General features: G+C 41.8%; 3 protein-coding genes and 1 long non-coding RNA gene across 10 annotated transcripts in view; 3 read left to right on the top strand and 1 right to left on the bottom strand.

Annotated features, from left to right (window-relative positions):
- LOC100703578 (nuclear factor 7, ovary) overlaps positions 1 to 16342 on the bottom strand; it is a 972198-nt gene that overhangs the window by 128785 nt on the left and 827071 nt on the right. The window lies entirely within an intron of this gene.
- The window catches only part of LOC100708849 (scavenger receptor cysteine-rich type 1 protein M130), a 284144-nt gene that overhangs the window by 34024 nt on the left and 233778 nt on the right, over positions 1 to 16342 (top strand). The window lies entirely within an intron of this gene.
- Positions 1163 to 2755, top strand: LOC112846375 (uncharacterized). Its single transcript, XR_003219313.1, has 2 exons — positions 1163 to 1584; positions 2355 to 2755. It is a non-coding gene; the product is annotated as an uncharacterized LOC112846375 (long non-coding RNA).
- LOC109196428 (putative uncharacterized zinc finger protein 814) lies at positions 9490 to 16306 on the top strand. Of its 2 annotated transcripts, XM_019350429.2 has the most exons (3): positions 9490 to 9507; positions 13191 to 15048; positions 15411 to 16306. In XM_019350429.2, the coding sequence occupies exon 2, from the start codon at positions 13317 to 13319 to the stop codon at positions 15045 to 15047; it is 1731 nt and encodes a 576-aa protein (XP_019205974.2). In that variant the 5' UTR covers positions 9490 to 9507; positions 13191 to 13316; the 3' UTR covers position 15048; positions 15411 to 16306. The 2 variants fall into 2 exon arrangements, with proteins under 2 accessions (XP_019205974.2, XP_025761548.1); XM_025905763.1 differs by lacking the exon at positions 9490 to 9507 and having other exon boundaries at positions 13099 to 15048; positions 15414 to 15973.

Here is a 16342-nt window from a genome sequence, read left to right as displayed (position 1 = left end):
ATTCTTCACCCACTTGTCCACATCCTCCATGTCGCATCCTTGTCTCTTCTGGCCACTGAGGACACTCTCCGTATTTTGCAGTGGTTTCTGACGTACAACAAGTAAGTCAAACTTCCTTTGTTGCCTGGTCTTGTGCTGTGCTAGACGAGCCTTCTCAGTGAAGTCAAACACCTTTTTAAGAGTATTCTCATCTAAAAGCATTGTCAGTCTCCGTCGAATCCGCTCCTCTTGAGATTGTAGCATGTCGATGGTAAAATTTGTCTGCCTCACCCGTTCATTAAGCAACTGATGCTGTGCCTTCTGGAGGATTTTTGTTGCCCGGAAGCCTTTAACTGAAGAGCTCATTTGCAGACTTTTAGGAGTAATCCTGTTTTGTCGGCATCTGAGGCTGAATCTCAGGTGGTTCCTGTAGTCCGCCATCTTACGTGCTGTTTGCTCATACTGACGTACAAGCTTTAGGCAGTCCTTGCCAAAGTGGGTTAAAACGTCTTGATGCATTCTCAATCATCCAGGAAAGTAAATCTCCAAAAGTTGAATCTGTTCATCTGGACGTAGCGTTTTGTGGGAGAAACGTTTCGTCACTCATCCAAGTGACCATTTTTATACAAGTACCATTTTATACATCGGGGAAACCAAACAACCTCTAGCGAAGCGGATGGCACAACACAGAAGAGCAACCTCATCAGGCCAGGACTCTGCAGTTTATTTACACCTACAGGCCAGTGGACACTCTTTCAAGGATGAGGATGTACACATCCTGGACAGGGAAGAACGCTGGTTTGAGCGCGGAGTCAAGGAGGCCATTTACGTGAAAAGGGAAAGACCATCTCTGAATCGAGGAGGGGGCCTAAGGGTACATCTTTCGCCATCTTACAATGCTGTGATCGCAGCCGTTCCCCAACTCTCTGTGAATGGTACTCATGGCCATTGATCAGTGTTCTTTGATCAGTGGGTTTTGGTCAGTGATTGTTGATCAATGGTCATGGGAATTTGCATAATTATGATTAAGGAACTGACCTCACAGCCCATTGTTCCTTCAGTGGGCTGGTTTCAGTCATTATGCAAATGTACTGTTTATAAGGTTTGGGGAAACCTGCAGTCAGCTGAGACTGAAGAAGTCACTTGGATGAGTGACGAAACGTTTCTCCCACAAAACGCTACGTCCAGATGAGCAGAATCAACTTTTGGAGATTTATTTTCCTGGATGATTGAGAATGCATCAAGACCCTCTAACGGAATCTTAGTTAAAGTCATTTTAAAGAGATTTCCACTGACAGCACAAATATATGTGCGTGTATGAAGTATTAGATTTTAATTTTCTTCTACTACTGTAACTATGGCTGTAACAGTTTTTGACAAGAGAGTGCATTGTTTAGGTAACCTTGTCTGTTATTTACAGTATTCCTGTATATAGATAGATAGAACAGTGTATATATGTATAAACACTGATCTTTTTTTTTCTTTTGCACCACCTTGGGTAAAGTGAAGTGGATGTCCTGCATCACACAGCACATGAAGTCAGAGACACACTTCTCAGTTTTGCTGCTAATATGAACACTGTCATCCCAGTCAACAATAAGGAAGGTACTTTTCATGCCAAATGTCAGAGTATGTTTAAAAATCCAATTTGACGTGCTTACCGGGCCTTAATTTTTTTGGCTTGCTGGGTTTACAGTACAAAATGTTATTTTTGGATACAATGTACTTTATCTTTTAGTAGAAAAGTGGAAAAAGGCCAGTGATCCCCAAGATGCTGCAGTTTTGTTTAAGAGGCATCTCTTAAAGCCTTTTAGTTGGTCTCCAGCGTGTCAGGTGGCATTCGAGTCTGCCAAAGCGTTGTTGTGCAGTGCACCAGTGCTAGCTGCCCCTAAATTTGAGCGCCCTTTTAAACTAGAAGTAGATGCCAGCTCGTGTGGTGCAGGCGCTGTTCTGTTACAGGAAGATGATCATGGCGTAGATCATCCCGTCTGCTACTTTTCAAAGAAGTTTAACAGACACCAGACCCATTATAGTACCATTGAAAAGGAGGCTCTTGCCTTACTACTTGCTTTACAGCATTTTGAGGTCTATGTTGGGTCAAGTGTTTTGCCTGTGCAGGTGTTTACCGACCACAACCCACTAGTGTTTCTTTCCCAAATGCGCAATTCCAACCAAAGACTTATGCGCTGGTCCTTGTTACTGCAAGATTTTAACTTGGAGATCAGTTACAAGAAAGGGAAAGAGAATGTGTTGGCTGATACTTTATCTAGAGCGCTTTCTCCTTGAATTAAACATTTTGGGGGTAATGTTAATTCTTGGGAAAGGGGGTGTTACGACTGTTGCCGTAATTATAACATGCAAATTTGAGTGTGCAGGTGCTCCTCCATGATTGGTACATCCAGGGCGGATGGATCGTACCGACTGGCTCATGACCGGGAGGCAGCGCATAAGAAGACACCGCCAGGGACTGCCAGGTCATTCATCCTCCGCCCAACCCAGCCGGCAGACCGTTCACTGTGTCACTATGTTTGTGGAATGTAAGAGCATGTAGGGGTGGACCGCCTTTTTGTTTGATTAGTTTTCTCCTGTTTTTGCTAGTCAGGGAGGAAAGTGCCTGTCATTTGGTTTGGTTCTTTTGAGTAGGTAAGTTGTACTTATTCCTGAGTTAGGCTACCTTTTGTTTGTTGTTTTGGCCTTGGGTTCACCCTGAAGTTATAATTTGCTCCCTTCCTTTGTTTAAATGCACTTATTGTAAATAAATCACTGTCACAAAGTATTAAGTGTGTGACGTGCTGCTTGGGGTTGGACGGGGATGGATCACCCTTTGTGTTGTGGTCTGGCCGCGCCTAGACGGGCCATAACAGCTCCATTTTTAGGACTTTACCACACAGCATTTCCTGCTGTATGATGCAGTGATACGCTGTTAACTCACCGGTAAAGTTCTCCTGCATCTGTACTTGCATCCTGCAAACAAGTCCACTTTTTCACCACACAACACCGACGCTCCATCTCTTGTAAGCCCAACAAGTTTGTCCCAGGGCAGTTTCACGGCAGTTACACTTTGACATACGTTTCTCTTCAGGCTCACATTTGCCAAAAACTGCGTTTTGTCTGGACACAAGACGTCGCACAGCTTCATCATGCAGCTCTTCCGAGTGGTACCGGGCTGATTTGGCTTTCTCCTCTGCTACAATAAAACTTGCTTTCACAACAGCTTCACTTTGTGATTTTGCTCTGGTGACAAAAGTCTGCTGAAATGTCAGATTCTTCTTTAGCTCTTCTACTTTCTGTAGTTTCTGCTCTGCATTCAGGTTTTTCAACTTATCCTGACGTTTTGTCTCATAGTTTTGTCTTAAATTAAATTCTTTAATTACAGCCACAATAGCTCCACTAATAAGACACACGGGTTTACCAGCAATGTTTGTAAACAATCAGTCTCCCACCGCGGTGCTGAAAGGCTCTGTTTTCAGAATCAACTTTTCTCTTGGCCATTGTGAGGTGCCAGCTAACACACGTTGGACTTGATTGACGCGGGAATGTTCCCAGCTAGTGTGGAGATCAGGGAAATATTTTTCTGCTACTATTCATAACCATCATCATTACCATTACATTAATTATCAAAGCATTTATTCAGTAGATGTTCTTAGTTAAGATTATTACACCTATCACAGAGAGCTTCTGTCTGGTAAAAGGTCAGAAGCGTCAACGGGCGGGGTGAGGCCGAGTGCATTTTGAGGTCGACACACACACACACAAACAGTAGTTACACTCATGTTTAGGTAAGAGTTCAAATAATAGTTTGCAAAAGCTTGTGACTGCATCATTGTGTCGGCCTAAGGGACAGTTTGTTCCAGGAGATAAGCGAGAGTTAGAAGATTAATAGGAAGCACCTGGCCTCGAGACGGAGAAGATGTCCTTTTAAATGTGTCAAAAGTCGTCAACAGAACATTTGTGGTTTTGAAACTTATGCATGTATTGTATCTGCTTTGACGCATGAGGGGGCGTCATAAATAATACCCTGATGTTATGAAAACAACTGCTTGTGTATCATTGGGAGGAGATCGATGCTGTCTGTGTGCAGTGTTCATCTCCCCACGGGTGTGTTCATTAAAAATCATTGTTTGACTTAACTCTTCTGGACCATTGTTGTTTTTGTGCTCACCCTCAATATTTGAACCCATAACACTAGCTAGCGTTCAGCAAGGAGGCTGCAGCGCTGCATTATGGGATCTGTAGTTTGTGTCTTATTAGCGCCTCATATTGCCGGGCCATGTATAACAATAATAATAAATCTATATAAAATGATCTCGCGGGTCAGATATAAATGTCCGCCGGGCCAGATGTGGCCCGCAGGCCTTGAGTTTGACACATGTGCTCTGAAGTGTCAAACTTCTTTTCTCGTTTCTGTGACCTCAGCACACTGACAAACTTGAAGTTGCTAAAGATTTTAAAAAGTGATAATTATATGAAAGAAATGCCTTTTTCATCCGTTTAATCAAACATTTGATGCCTCAGCTGTCTCAGTCCTATAGCGTTCTGCAACTACAACTAACCTGAGGAGGCTTGGATTTGGCAGCAGCTACACCTGTACATCCTTCTCAGCAGCACACATGTGGGTACCATTTAATCCCACTTCTTCCTGAGCTTTGCTTCATCACAAGACCAAAGGTGGCATCCCATGTCACAGTCTTATCATCATCCAACAGGACAAGAAACATTTATGTTCATCCTGGTTTTGTTTTTGTCACGGTGAGTGAAGTGAGCCGTGTGGAGATAATGAAGTAGGATCCAAACACAGGCACTTGTAAAGGTGTGAAGGTGGTTTATTGAAAATAAAATACAAAATAGAAAAACAGCAAACTGGACTGCAGACTATCTGAACTGGGAACAACTAACCTACAAAACACAAACCAGGACACGAACATGAAGGATGGGCGGAGGTAAGAGATTGAAACATACAATCCCGTCGCACAACATCAACATTTATTTATATACAAAAATAAAAATGCTTTTTACAGAAAAGAATTGCAACTTCATAATTCATCACCGATTATGTGGGTACATAGTCCTTGATAGGTTCATAGCTTGAACCCATTCGCTGGAACGTTGAAGGCAATGTAATTACACAGCAAGAACAAGACACAAGTAGGCAACGTTCTTTGTGTTACTCATGCATGAGGAGGCCTGTCTGGAGCCAAGTGTCGTTCCACCCACTTGACCTCCGTCAGACTCTCAGCCAGGTTCCTCATAGCACTCCTTTTATTGTGGGTACATGAATATCCATAGGTTCATTAACATATGACATCTTACATAGGTATACATGTGAACAAAGAATACCTTGTGTGTGTGTGTTTGTGTGTGTGTGTGTGTGTGTGTGTGTGTGTGTGTGTGTGTCTAAGGTCAAGCCATCCATCTAAACAAAAGGCACTAAAACACGACCTCTCCCATGTTCCTGGAATGTGGGGGTGAATACCAGAATGCTCTGGAATGCACACAAAGCCTTTTACAGCCTACTGAAGATCACACATCCTATCACTACACAATCGATTATACACCTCTAAGCATATATGGTTAAATATTTCTAAGCATAAATGGCAATCACAATACAAAAACCTAACAGTAAGAGATGACGGACAGCAGGGAGAACACACGGATGAAATACGATAGATACACAGACGGACCAGCGACTACAACAACAGAAGACACGACTTAACTACACTCAGAGAAACACGGGGAGATTACACAGAGGTGGGGGACACAGCTGGGAGTAATTAACGAGACCAGACAAGGGAGGTAAACTGAACACACCCACATGAGACACAGACCTTCACAATAAAACAGGAAACAAGAAACCATCACACAAAGATGCAGACTTGACACTGAGAGGCAGACAGAATATAACACATGAAACTCAATGCTGAACATGAGACACAAATCCTGAAACATGAATAAACAGAAACATGGAACTCTAATCATCATCATCATCAACATCATCATCAACACAAGCGCTACAAGAGAATAAGAAAACAATCCATAATGCAAAAACACACCAAAACATAACAACTCAAAATACTAAGTCAAACGGACCCAGAACCGTGAAAGTTTTCTGATTCTTACAGTTACAAACTGATCATACCACACTTCACGCGTCTCGCTATGAAACCTAACGGATCAATGGTTAAGCTGTTTTGTGCCCTTGGCCTTATCAGCACCTGTAAAGGGAGTTGTTTTCTCAAACTGCTGACGCTGAAGTAAGTTCATCTGGTTTTCACTGAACAGTCTATAAGAGTGTCACAACTAAGCATATGCATAAGCACTTAAATACTTTGAATGAGAATAACAGAAAATTTCTATTACAGGAGCCAGAGCCTGTCCCAGTAGTCACAGGTAGAGCACACCTGGACAGGTACCAGTCTGTCAGAGGACTAACAGAGAGACAGACATCAGAGTAACAAATCTATTTAAAATTAATGTGAGCTTGCTGCAGCTGTATGTATGAACATGTGTTCCTGTGCTCTCAGTCCACCTCTCAGGAACCTGCAGTTCATTTTAAGTCTACTTTAAACAGACCTCACAAAAGGCTGATGTGGCTGGATCAGTAGTCTGATTTAAGTACGATACCTTTGGCCAGGGATTAATCTGGTACATCGCTTCACTGCAGTCTTACATATTTTCCCCACACCTGAATAAAAAATATTGATATTTACAAATAACAGCTTCAGCTGATGCAGCCTGACTCAATCCTAGATGTTCAGCACACACAGAGACACAGAGGGACTGTTTAAAGCAAGCAATCAATTTATTTATATAGCACTTTCAGATCAGCCCCCAGCTGAACACAAAGTGCTGTACACTTGACATGCCAAAATGATACATTAAACATGTTAAAAAATAAGAAAAATAATAATATAAAATAAATAAAATATATATATATAATTGATTATTAAAATGACATTAAAATAAATAAAATTAGCACAAATAGCAAAGACAATAATAAAATAGTATAAAAAATGATGATGAGAATTACATTTAAAACAATAAAATCAATAAAATCAGGGTCAGACTGTGTCATATGCCAAGGAGTAAAAATGGGTTTTAAGACGTGTTTTAAAAATGGACAGTGAAAGGGCCTCTCTAATGTGCTGGGGCAGATTGTTCCACAGATTAGGAGCAGCAATAGAGAAGGCCCTGTCCCCTCTGAGCTTCCTCTTGGACCTGGGTACCTCCAGGAGCAGCTTGTCAGCTGACCTGAGAGACCTGGGGGGTGAGTAAGGATGCAGAAGCTCAGAGAGGTAAGTTGGGGCAAGACCGTTTAAACATTTAAACACAAACATGAGGACGTCTTGATGCATTCTCAATCATCCAGGAAAGTAAATCTCCAAAAATTGAATCTGTTCATCTGGACGTAGCGTTTTGTGGGAGAAACGTTTCGTCACTCATCCAAGTGACTTCTTCGGTCTCAGCTGACTGCAGGTTTCCCCAAACCTTATAACAGTACATTTGCATAATGACTGAATGTTTAGGCTTTTACGACTAGGTGGGGGCTACTAGAGACTATAAAAGGCTGACTAACCCATCACCATTTTGAGACTTGCGGTGACCCTCTGCAGGCAGGTCTCCCCATCATGATGGTTCTTATGCTCTTAAGTGTTGAATTATATGGAAATAAAATATTGTTGATTGAGCATTTATACACCGAGTATTGTCCTTCCTTCAGCCCAAAGATTAAAAGAATTGGGAGATTTTAACAACGCTCATACACAGTCGATGGGACTGGAACACATTCAGCAGGATTGCAGAACACACCATGACTGAACTGAGATCATCACAACATATAGTGTGATGGAAATTCAGTTTCCAGTAGCACAGCACCGACAGAAGTTGCATGTTACAGATACACTAAGGGAAATGAGAGTAAGGATATAAGCACACAGCCCCACTCCACTGACGACCTGCTGTTGGCCAACACCCTCAACGACTCTTACTGCTGGTTTGATGAGACATCAAGCAGCCTTGACACCTCCACCTTCCCCAACAATAGAGACACTTTGGTCAATCATCCCCCACCTCCCCACTCCCACCAGCACAGAGCCATCACCACCATCAAAGACTTCACCCACAGGAGCCCCCTCCTCACTCCACAGCTATGAGGATTTCACACCACCTTCTCCCACTACAACCCTTTATATTCATGAAGCAGATGTGAGGACGCAGTTTGACCCTTTAGACCTACTAAAGAACCCAGTCCGCCTGAGCTTATCTTTATATTTTTACATGTTGTAGTGCCATTTCTGGGAGTATTTTAAGTTGCTATACATCAATACAACCATTATATCCCAAATTTTAATCATATGTATGCATTAAGTCATCAGCAACTACATAAATTGCAATAGTGGTATTTTTACACAAATTTCTAGTTAAAGTAATTTCAGAGGTTCATCCCTGAAAATTATAAATGTAAAAAAGTTGCATAAAACAGTTTCCAAATTAATTCTGAGTGTCTTCATAGTTTTATTTTTGAGATACACCAATTTGTATATACTGCAGCCACCAACTTTGAAATTCTCATTTACATGACTTATTTAAACATTCTCCTCTTGAATGCAAAATTCTTAAAAACATCTTTTATCCTTTAAGAGTAAATAAATCTGAAAGCTGTTCCATCCTAAAAGAGTACAACAATGTGTAGTTTATGATGTTCTAAAGGTTTCAGCATCTTTTTGAATTTGTCACATGTGTGGAAAGGTATGAGTGAGCCTTTGTATCATACTGTGAGTGATGCTCGTCAGCACACAAACCCAGAGTTTCTCTACAGGAACACAGAGAGAGTTATTCCCTGTACTGTAAGGACACATTCAGCATTGTGCAGTAAATCCAGATCATCCCAGTTAAATGATTACATGGATGTGAGTGTGGTCGTCAGAGCAGCACTGATCAGTGTCAGGTTATAATGACCAAGGTGTACACAAACACTAAGTTTGAGCGTGTGCAGTGAGACTTCAGTCAAAGCATTTAACTGAGGTGTGAAAAATAAGCTGAACTCTACAGCTTGTTGTGGTCCCCTGTGGCTTGACAGCCTTCCAGCTGTTCTCCAGCATTTTCATTTACAGTCATAAAATATCTCCACATGTTGCTCCACTTTCTCTCTCTCTGCAGTCCAAATGCGTCTTCTGAGCGCATCTGAGTCACGTGACGGCACAGTAACAAATCCCAGCAGGGCAGGAAGAAGGGGGCGGAGCAAAGTCCGTCTGCCGCATAAGAAGAGGTGTTCACACAGACAGAGCTGCTTTTTCATCCACAGCGAGTAAATAGTGAACCTCCAGGAGAGAAACAAACTAAAGTATCGATCATATACCACTACCAACGTTTGGATCGATATCTGCATCGATCTGCACACCCTTGTCTCCTGGATCGTAGCTGAGATCAGCGTGAACCACGTGGATCTCTGCTCCCTGACCTGTTTCCTGTGTTTGGAAAGAGTTCCAGCTTCATCACGGAGTTTCTCTCGGTTTGTGGGCTCATCTAAAGGTAAGCACCGAGCTAACTTCAACACTAGATTTACTAACCCTGCGCAAATGTTAATGTTCCTTTAAAAGTTATTCAGCATTTCTTAGAGACTGTTTGGGATATGATGTGTCACATATGATCCTTCTGAATGATATCAGTCAAGTTTGAAGCAGAAATATTGTTTCAGTAACAAGATATAGTCCACAATCACTTTTTGGCAGGTCGAAAATGGCACATTATGGGTATTATTGTTCCTTTAACAGTTATTCAGCATTTCTTAGAGACTGATTGGGATATAATGTGTTACATATGATCCTTCTGAATGATATCAGTCAAGTTTGAAGCAGAAATATTGTTTCAGTGACAAGATATAGGCAGCAATCACTTTTTGGCAGGTTGAAAATGACATATTATCGGTATTAATGTTCCTTTAAAAGTTTTTCAGCAGTTCTAATGGACTGTTTGAGATATAATATGTCACATAGGACCCTTCTGAATGACATCCACCAAGTTTGAAGCAGAAACATTGTTTCAGTGACAAGATACAGGCCACAATCACTTTTTGGCAGGCTGAAAATGGCATATTATCAATGTTAATGTTCCTTTAAAGGTTATCCAGCAGTTCTAAGGGACTGTTTGAGATGTAATATTTGACATATGACCCTTCTGAATGACATCCGCCAAGTTTGAAGCAGAAATAGTATTTCAGTGACAAGTTATAGACCACAATCACTTTTTGGCAGGTTGGAAATTGCATATTGTCAGTTTTATTGTTCCTGTACAAGTTATTCAGCAGTTCTAATGGACTGTTTGAGATATAATATGTCACATGTAACCCTTCTGGAATATATCCAACAAGTTTGAAACTGAAATAGTATTTCAGTGACAAGTTATAGGCCACAATCACTTTTTGGTAGCGCTAAAATGCCATGTTCTCAGTCGTTATTCTGAACAAACAAGAAAGAGTCATGGTGATACTGGCACAATAGGTCTTTATTTTTTTAACTACTATTCGACAGTCTTATAACAAATATGAACAACGAGAGTAGACATACTAAACCTGTAGGCATTAATTATTCCATCGTGATGCGTGTAGTCATTCGTGACTGCGCTACACTGAAAGCAATCTTCTGATAAGCGTCATAATTCGGTTACAAGAAACGTTAAAGTTCCATAAATGCATACCTTTGCCTAATAATAAAGGCATAAATGTGTTTGGGGTTTTTTTCCCCCCATGTTATATCAGTTGCACGGAAGTAGCTGGCAACGCAAGTAATCCGGGCGCTGCAGCTTTAAGCAGCTGCGCACGCTCCCGCGGACGGCAATCAGTTTCTGGCAGACAATCACTTTTGGGCACAACACCGGCCCACCAGGATAGAGATTGAAAATGTGACGTCATTCAGGGGGGGAAACCGCAAAGGATTATGGGAACTTGAGGCAAGAGGTACTAGCGCACGCAGGCTTTCAATTGAACTCAGTTACACAGCGATAAAAAGAAACCCAAAATATGGCAAGAAGCTGTTGTATTATTAACTGCAATAGCCGGTCGCATGACAGCCACGGGAAGCCGACGGGTAAAGAGATCGTTTTTTTTATCGGATTACGTCGTTGAAGAGAAATTGTTTAAGCCATGTTTCCGAAGTAAAAGCCAGATGGTCTGGATATACCAAATATAACGTCTCAGAACACTCCAGCTCGCATGTTAGTCTGCTCCAAACATTCCCACAAAGGTCAGTGTTTTGTAGTAGTTAATACGTCATTTTTCTTATATAGGTTATAGGTGATATAGGTTACAAGCAAGTCTGGCGCTGAACAGAAATTGTCGCACTATGCTCCTTTATTTATTGTGCATAAATAGTGAATTGTCCTGACACAATATTGCGTTTCGCTTCTGTTATTACCACGGTACACTGACAAAAACATATACTTTTATTCACAGGATAAAACAGTTGTTTTGTATCACTAATTGTTCAGTGCGATTACAACATACAATATTATTGTCACTGCTACATTTCTGTAATGTACCAGAAATTATTTCCATTACTAATTAATTACCGTTGAGCTCAAAGGTTATATTAATAAACGGTTAACGAATGTGTATTTATGACGACGATTTGTGAGACTGGTAAACTTACCTTTGTTTGTACGATGGTCTTTCGTTCTACACAGTGCATTTCAAGGTCCTGTACCCATCCGTCGGTAAACTGTACCTGGGCTTGTTGCAGTGACCTGAAGTTACTAAAAACTTCATGAGTGTATGCACTCACTCCAAGAACCGTATAATTATAAATCTGAGCGTGGTGAAAGTGGGCAGCACGCTAACGTCTTTTGTCCACTCTGTGTGCTCGTAAGGGTCTGACCCTTTCACTCCTTTGATTTTTTTCCTCGTATCTTTTCTTTGCCTTTTCGTCGAGTCTGTCGTTGTACAGTCCGGCATTGTTCTCCTTCGTTTTGTACATTCCTTTTTTGTGCGGCAAAGAAAAACCAAGAAGGTATTGGAACCGGAGAATGAACTTTTTGCGGTGCTGCAAATGCTTGCATTTGATGCGGATTGTTTTGCCTCGAGTTCCCGGCATGCAATGCGCGAAAGTCACGAAAAAAAAAAAAAGTCCATCGGCCCATAAAAACAAAAAATCGCCAGCGGCCCACCAGGCAAATGCCTGGTATGCCCGATGGCCAGTCCAGCAGTGCCTACTAGAATTAGTGACTTTATTATTTTCTGATATATATATGTGTATATGTGTAGGGAGAGAGAGAGAGGTTTCTTGTGACAGAAGCCAGTTTTTCTCGTTCACTACAAAGAATCTAATCTCAGAGCAAACTTGTTCATGAACTTCACATCACTACCAGCCTCGGGTTTAAAACTAGTGTTACTGGAGGGAGTTTGAAGGTTCAGTTTGTTTCACGACTGCATTTCACACTGTCCCAATCCTTTTATTTGAGTTCGAGAAAAAACAACCAACACTCCAGAGAAGTCCAGTCAAACAGTGATTTATTGATTACATGTACGTGGGAGAGGTCTGCAGCGTCACTCACTTACAGAGATCTCAACTAGGAAGCACACATCACACTACTTTTGTATATTAAAGTCCAGCCTCACAATACGTAAGCAGATATCATAATATGCGTCAGTTACTTGACTTCTATAACACTTAAAAACCGTCCTCACCGTCTCACACTCTGTGTTTCCTGCTGTTTTTTCTCCTCGTACACGTCTCTGAAACATCCAGAGTACATTCTGGTCAGAGGGCCCGGTGGCGCCAGTGTCCGGCAGCCTCGCCTCTGTCAGTGCGCCCCAGGGTGGCTGTGGCTACAATGTAGCTTGCCATCACCAGTGTGTGAATGTGTGTGTGAATGGGTGGATGTCTGGATATGTAAAGCGCTTTGGGGTCCTTAGGGACTATTAAAGCGCTGTATAAATACAGGCCATTTACCATTTACGTTCTGTGCTAATCTCACTGAGCAGGCGTCTCTAATCTTTGCCCTAGAAACAAGTCTAATATTTATCTGTGTCTGTAAGCGTGTTTGCATTGACCCTCAAAAGACTGAATGCCAACTCTCATGAGCACATTTGCAATGTGTGTATGAAAATAAGTATAAATACTTAGTTAATAAAAGCTCACAAAATACCACTAATAAAAGGCCGGTTAGAATAATGTATTTCCCACAAATCACTGCCTCTGTTTGTATCTCTGTCACTGCAGGACCAACGTGGATCGAGAAGTCAGCGCTCTCAGGAGGCCGACAATTTTGTTGACGAAAGAAGTGGAAGAAAAAAATACAACCGTGACGAGTTTGGGAAGGATTTTACTGTGAAAGCTTCCCTAAAAATGCATCAGGTCATCGACACCGGAGAGAGACCGTTCAGCTGTGGAGACTGTGGAAAGTCTTTTACCAGGTCTAGAAGCTTAAAAACACACCAACTCCTCCACAGTGGAGAGAGACCGTTCAGCTGTGATGAGTGTGGAAAGTCTTTTACCAGGTCTGGACACTTAAAAACACACCAACTAATCCACACCGGAGAGAGACCGTTCAGCTGTGACGAGTGTGGAAAGTCTTTTACCAAGTCTGGACACTTAAAAACACACCAACTCATCCACAGTGGAGAGAGACCGTTCAGCTGTGGAGACTGTGGAAAGTCTTTTACCAGGTCTAGAAGCTTAAAAACACACCAACTCCTCCACACTGGAGAGAGACCGTTCAGCTGTGATGAGTGTGGAAAGTCTTTTACCGAGTCTGGAAGCTTAAAAACACACCAACTAATCCACACCGGAGAGAGACCGTTCAGCTGTGACGAGTGTGGAAAGTCTTTTACCAAGTCTGGACACTTAAAAACACACCAACTCATCCACAGTGGAGAGAGACCGTTCAGCTGTGGAGACTGTGGAAAGTCTTTTACCCACTCTGGAAACTTAAAAACACACCAACTCATCCACAGTGGAGAGAGACCGTTCAGCTGTGGAGACTGTGGAAAGTCTTTTACCAGGTCTGGAAGCTTAAAAACACACCAACTAATCCACACCGGAGAGAGACCGTTCAGCTGTGGAGACTGTGGAAAGTCTTTTACCAGGTCTGGAAGCTTAAAAACACACCAACTAATCCACACTGGAGAGAGACCGTTCAGCTGTGATGAGTGTGGAAAGTCTTTTAACGAGTCTGGAAGCTTAAAAACACACCAACTAATCCACACCGGAGAGAGACCGTTCAGCTGTGACGAGTGTGGAAAGTCTTTTACCAAGTCTGGACACTTAAAAACACACCAACTCATCCACAGTGGAGAGAGACCGTTCAGCTGTGGAGACTGTGGAAAGTCTTTTACCCACTCTGGACACTTAAAAACACACAAACTAATCCACACTGGAGAGAGACCGTTCAGCTGTGGAGACTGTGGAAAGTCTTTTACCCACTCTGGACACTTAAAAACACACAAACTAATCCACACTGGAGAGAGACCGTTCAGCTGTGGAGACTGTGGAAAGTTTTTTACCCTCTCTGGACACTTAAAAACACACCAATTCATCCACACTGGAGAGAGACCATTCAGCTGTGATGAGTGTGGAAAGTCTTTTACGCAGTCTGGAAACTTAAAAACACACCAACTCATCCACACTGGAGAGAGACCGTTCAGCTGTGACGAGTGTGGAAAGTCATTTACGCACATTTCACACTTAAAATCACATCAACTCATCCACAGTGGAGTTAAAGCGTACACCTGTGATCAGTGTGGCAGAGCTTTTACTCACAGTAAGAGCTTACAGAGTCATCTAGTTACCCACTCTGGAATTAAGGCGTACAGCTGTGACATTTGTGGAAAAACTTTCAGCCGGATAGGGAGACGAAATACACACCTACGCATTCACACCAGACATGATGTGTACAGCTGTGATCAGTGTGGTAAACAGTTTACCACAAACACAGAGTTACGACGTCACATGTTTACCCACACTGAGGAACGACCTTATAAATGTGACCTGTGTGAGAAGACTTTTAAATCTCCACGTTACCTGAAAGCACACCAACAGATCCACACCAGAAAGACTCTACAAGTGCAGTTACTGTGAGGTATGTATTTATATTTTTATCTTGTCAGCCCGACTGTTTGAAACAACTCTACTCATCAAAGTGTGTTAGCATGTTAGCAATTCTACTGCATGGAAAGGCAGCTCTGACTGATTATTCAGACTCTAATCACAGGTTTTTAGGGATAGTGTTTGAGAATTGTGTTATTGTTATTGTAGCATTAAACTAGTATTACTTTAATGTTTTTACTCTTATTGTTTTTATAGCACATTAAGTTGAGCTGAGTGTGATAATGTAAACAGTAAAATGTAATTGGACTTTGGCAGAGACGCTCTTTATTTCAGGTGACGTTCAGGATAAAAATGTTAAGGACTGACTTACACTGTCTTTGTGTTTTTGTTTAGAAGCAGAGCGACACAGATGGATCAAGTTCTCAACCCTGTCATCGCTGTGGGAAAGACTTTTGTTGTGACCTTTGTGGAAAAACTTTAAGTCATTGAAGGACTCTGAAAATACATCAACGTAGACACACTGGAGACAAAATGAACTACTGTAATGAATGCGGGAGAGGCTTCACCACTTCAAAGGACTTCAAACAATATGAACTCCTTCACAGTGGCGTTAAAAAGCATGTCTGCGATCAGTGTGGGTCATCCTTCATCAGTGCACGTCAGCTTGAAAAGCATAAACGAGTCCACACATGAGAGAAACCATACAAGTGCAGACACTGTGACAAAACCTTTTCACAATCATGTGATCATACTAAGCATGAACGCAGACACATGAAAGAGAACTTCATCTGTGAAAGAGTTTGAGTAATCTCAGTTCATACTCCACTCACAAACGATTCCATGTTACAAATAAACTGTTCCGTCTTGATTCCCGCTTTTACGTTAATCTTGTAAACAGTACATTTGCATAACGACTGAAACCGGCCCAATGAATGAACAATGGGCTGTGAGGTCAATTTCTTCATCATTAATATGCAAATTCTTATGAGCACTGATCAACAACCACTGGTCAATGGCCATGAGTACCATTCACAGAGTAAAAATTTGCATAATGATTATGAAGTTTACTGTTACCAATGTTCAAAAACATTTACCAAATTATCCTCTCTGTGCAAACATCAGCGTGATGCAGGACTGAAATCATTGCCGTCTCTGGATCACAGTGAATCTGCAGAGACAGAAAGATCCTCTTCTGGTTTCAGGGTCAGACTTAAACCCTTGAGATCAGGCTCCACAGAGTTCAGGTGGAGTCTTCTGTAAAGATCTGATGAGGCAGCTATGAATGAAAATGTGTCTCTTATTGCGTTTTAAGCTTTCTAAACTGT

This window comes from Oreochromis niloticus, linkage group LG3 (genome assembly GCF_001858045.2).
Source record: "Oreochromis niloticus isolate F11D_XX linkage group LG3, O_niloticus_UMD_NMBU, whole genome shotgun sequence".
In the NCBI taxonomy this organism is placed as follows: domain Eukaryota; kingdom Metazoa; phylum Chordata; class Actinopteri; order Cichliformes; family Cichlidae; genus Oreochromis; species Oreochromis niloticus.
This window is presented reverse-complemented; position numbering and strand designations above follow the sequence as displayed.

Coding starts and splice junctions, on each gene's coding strand:
- LOC109196428 (XM_019350429.2), top strand. CDS start 13,317: ATGCATCAGGTCATCGACACCGGAGAGAGACCGTTCAGCTGTGGAGAC.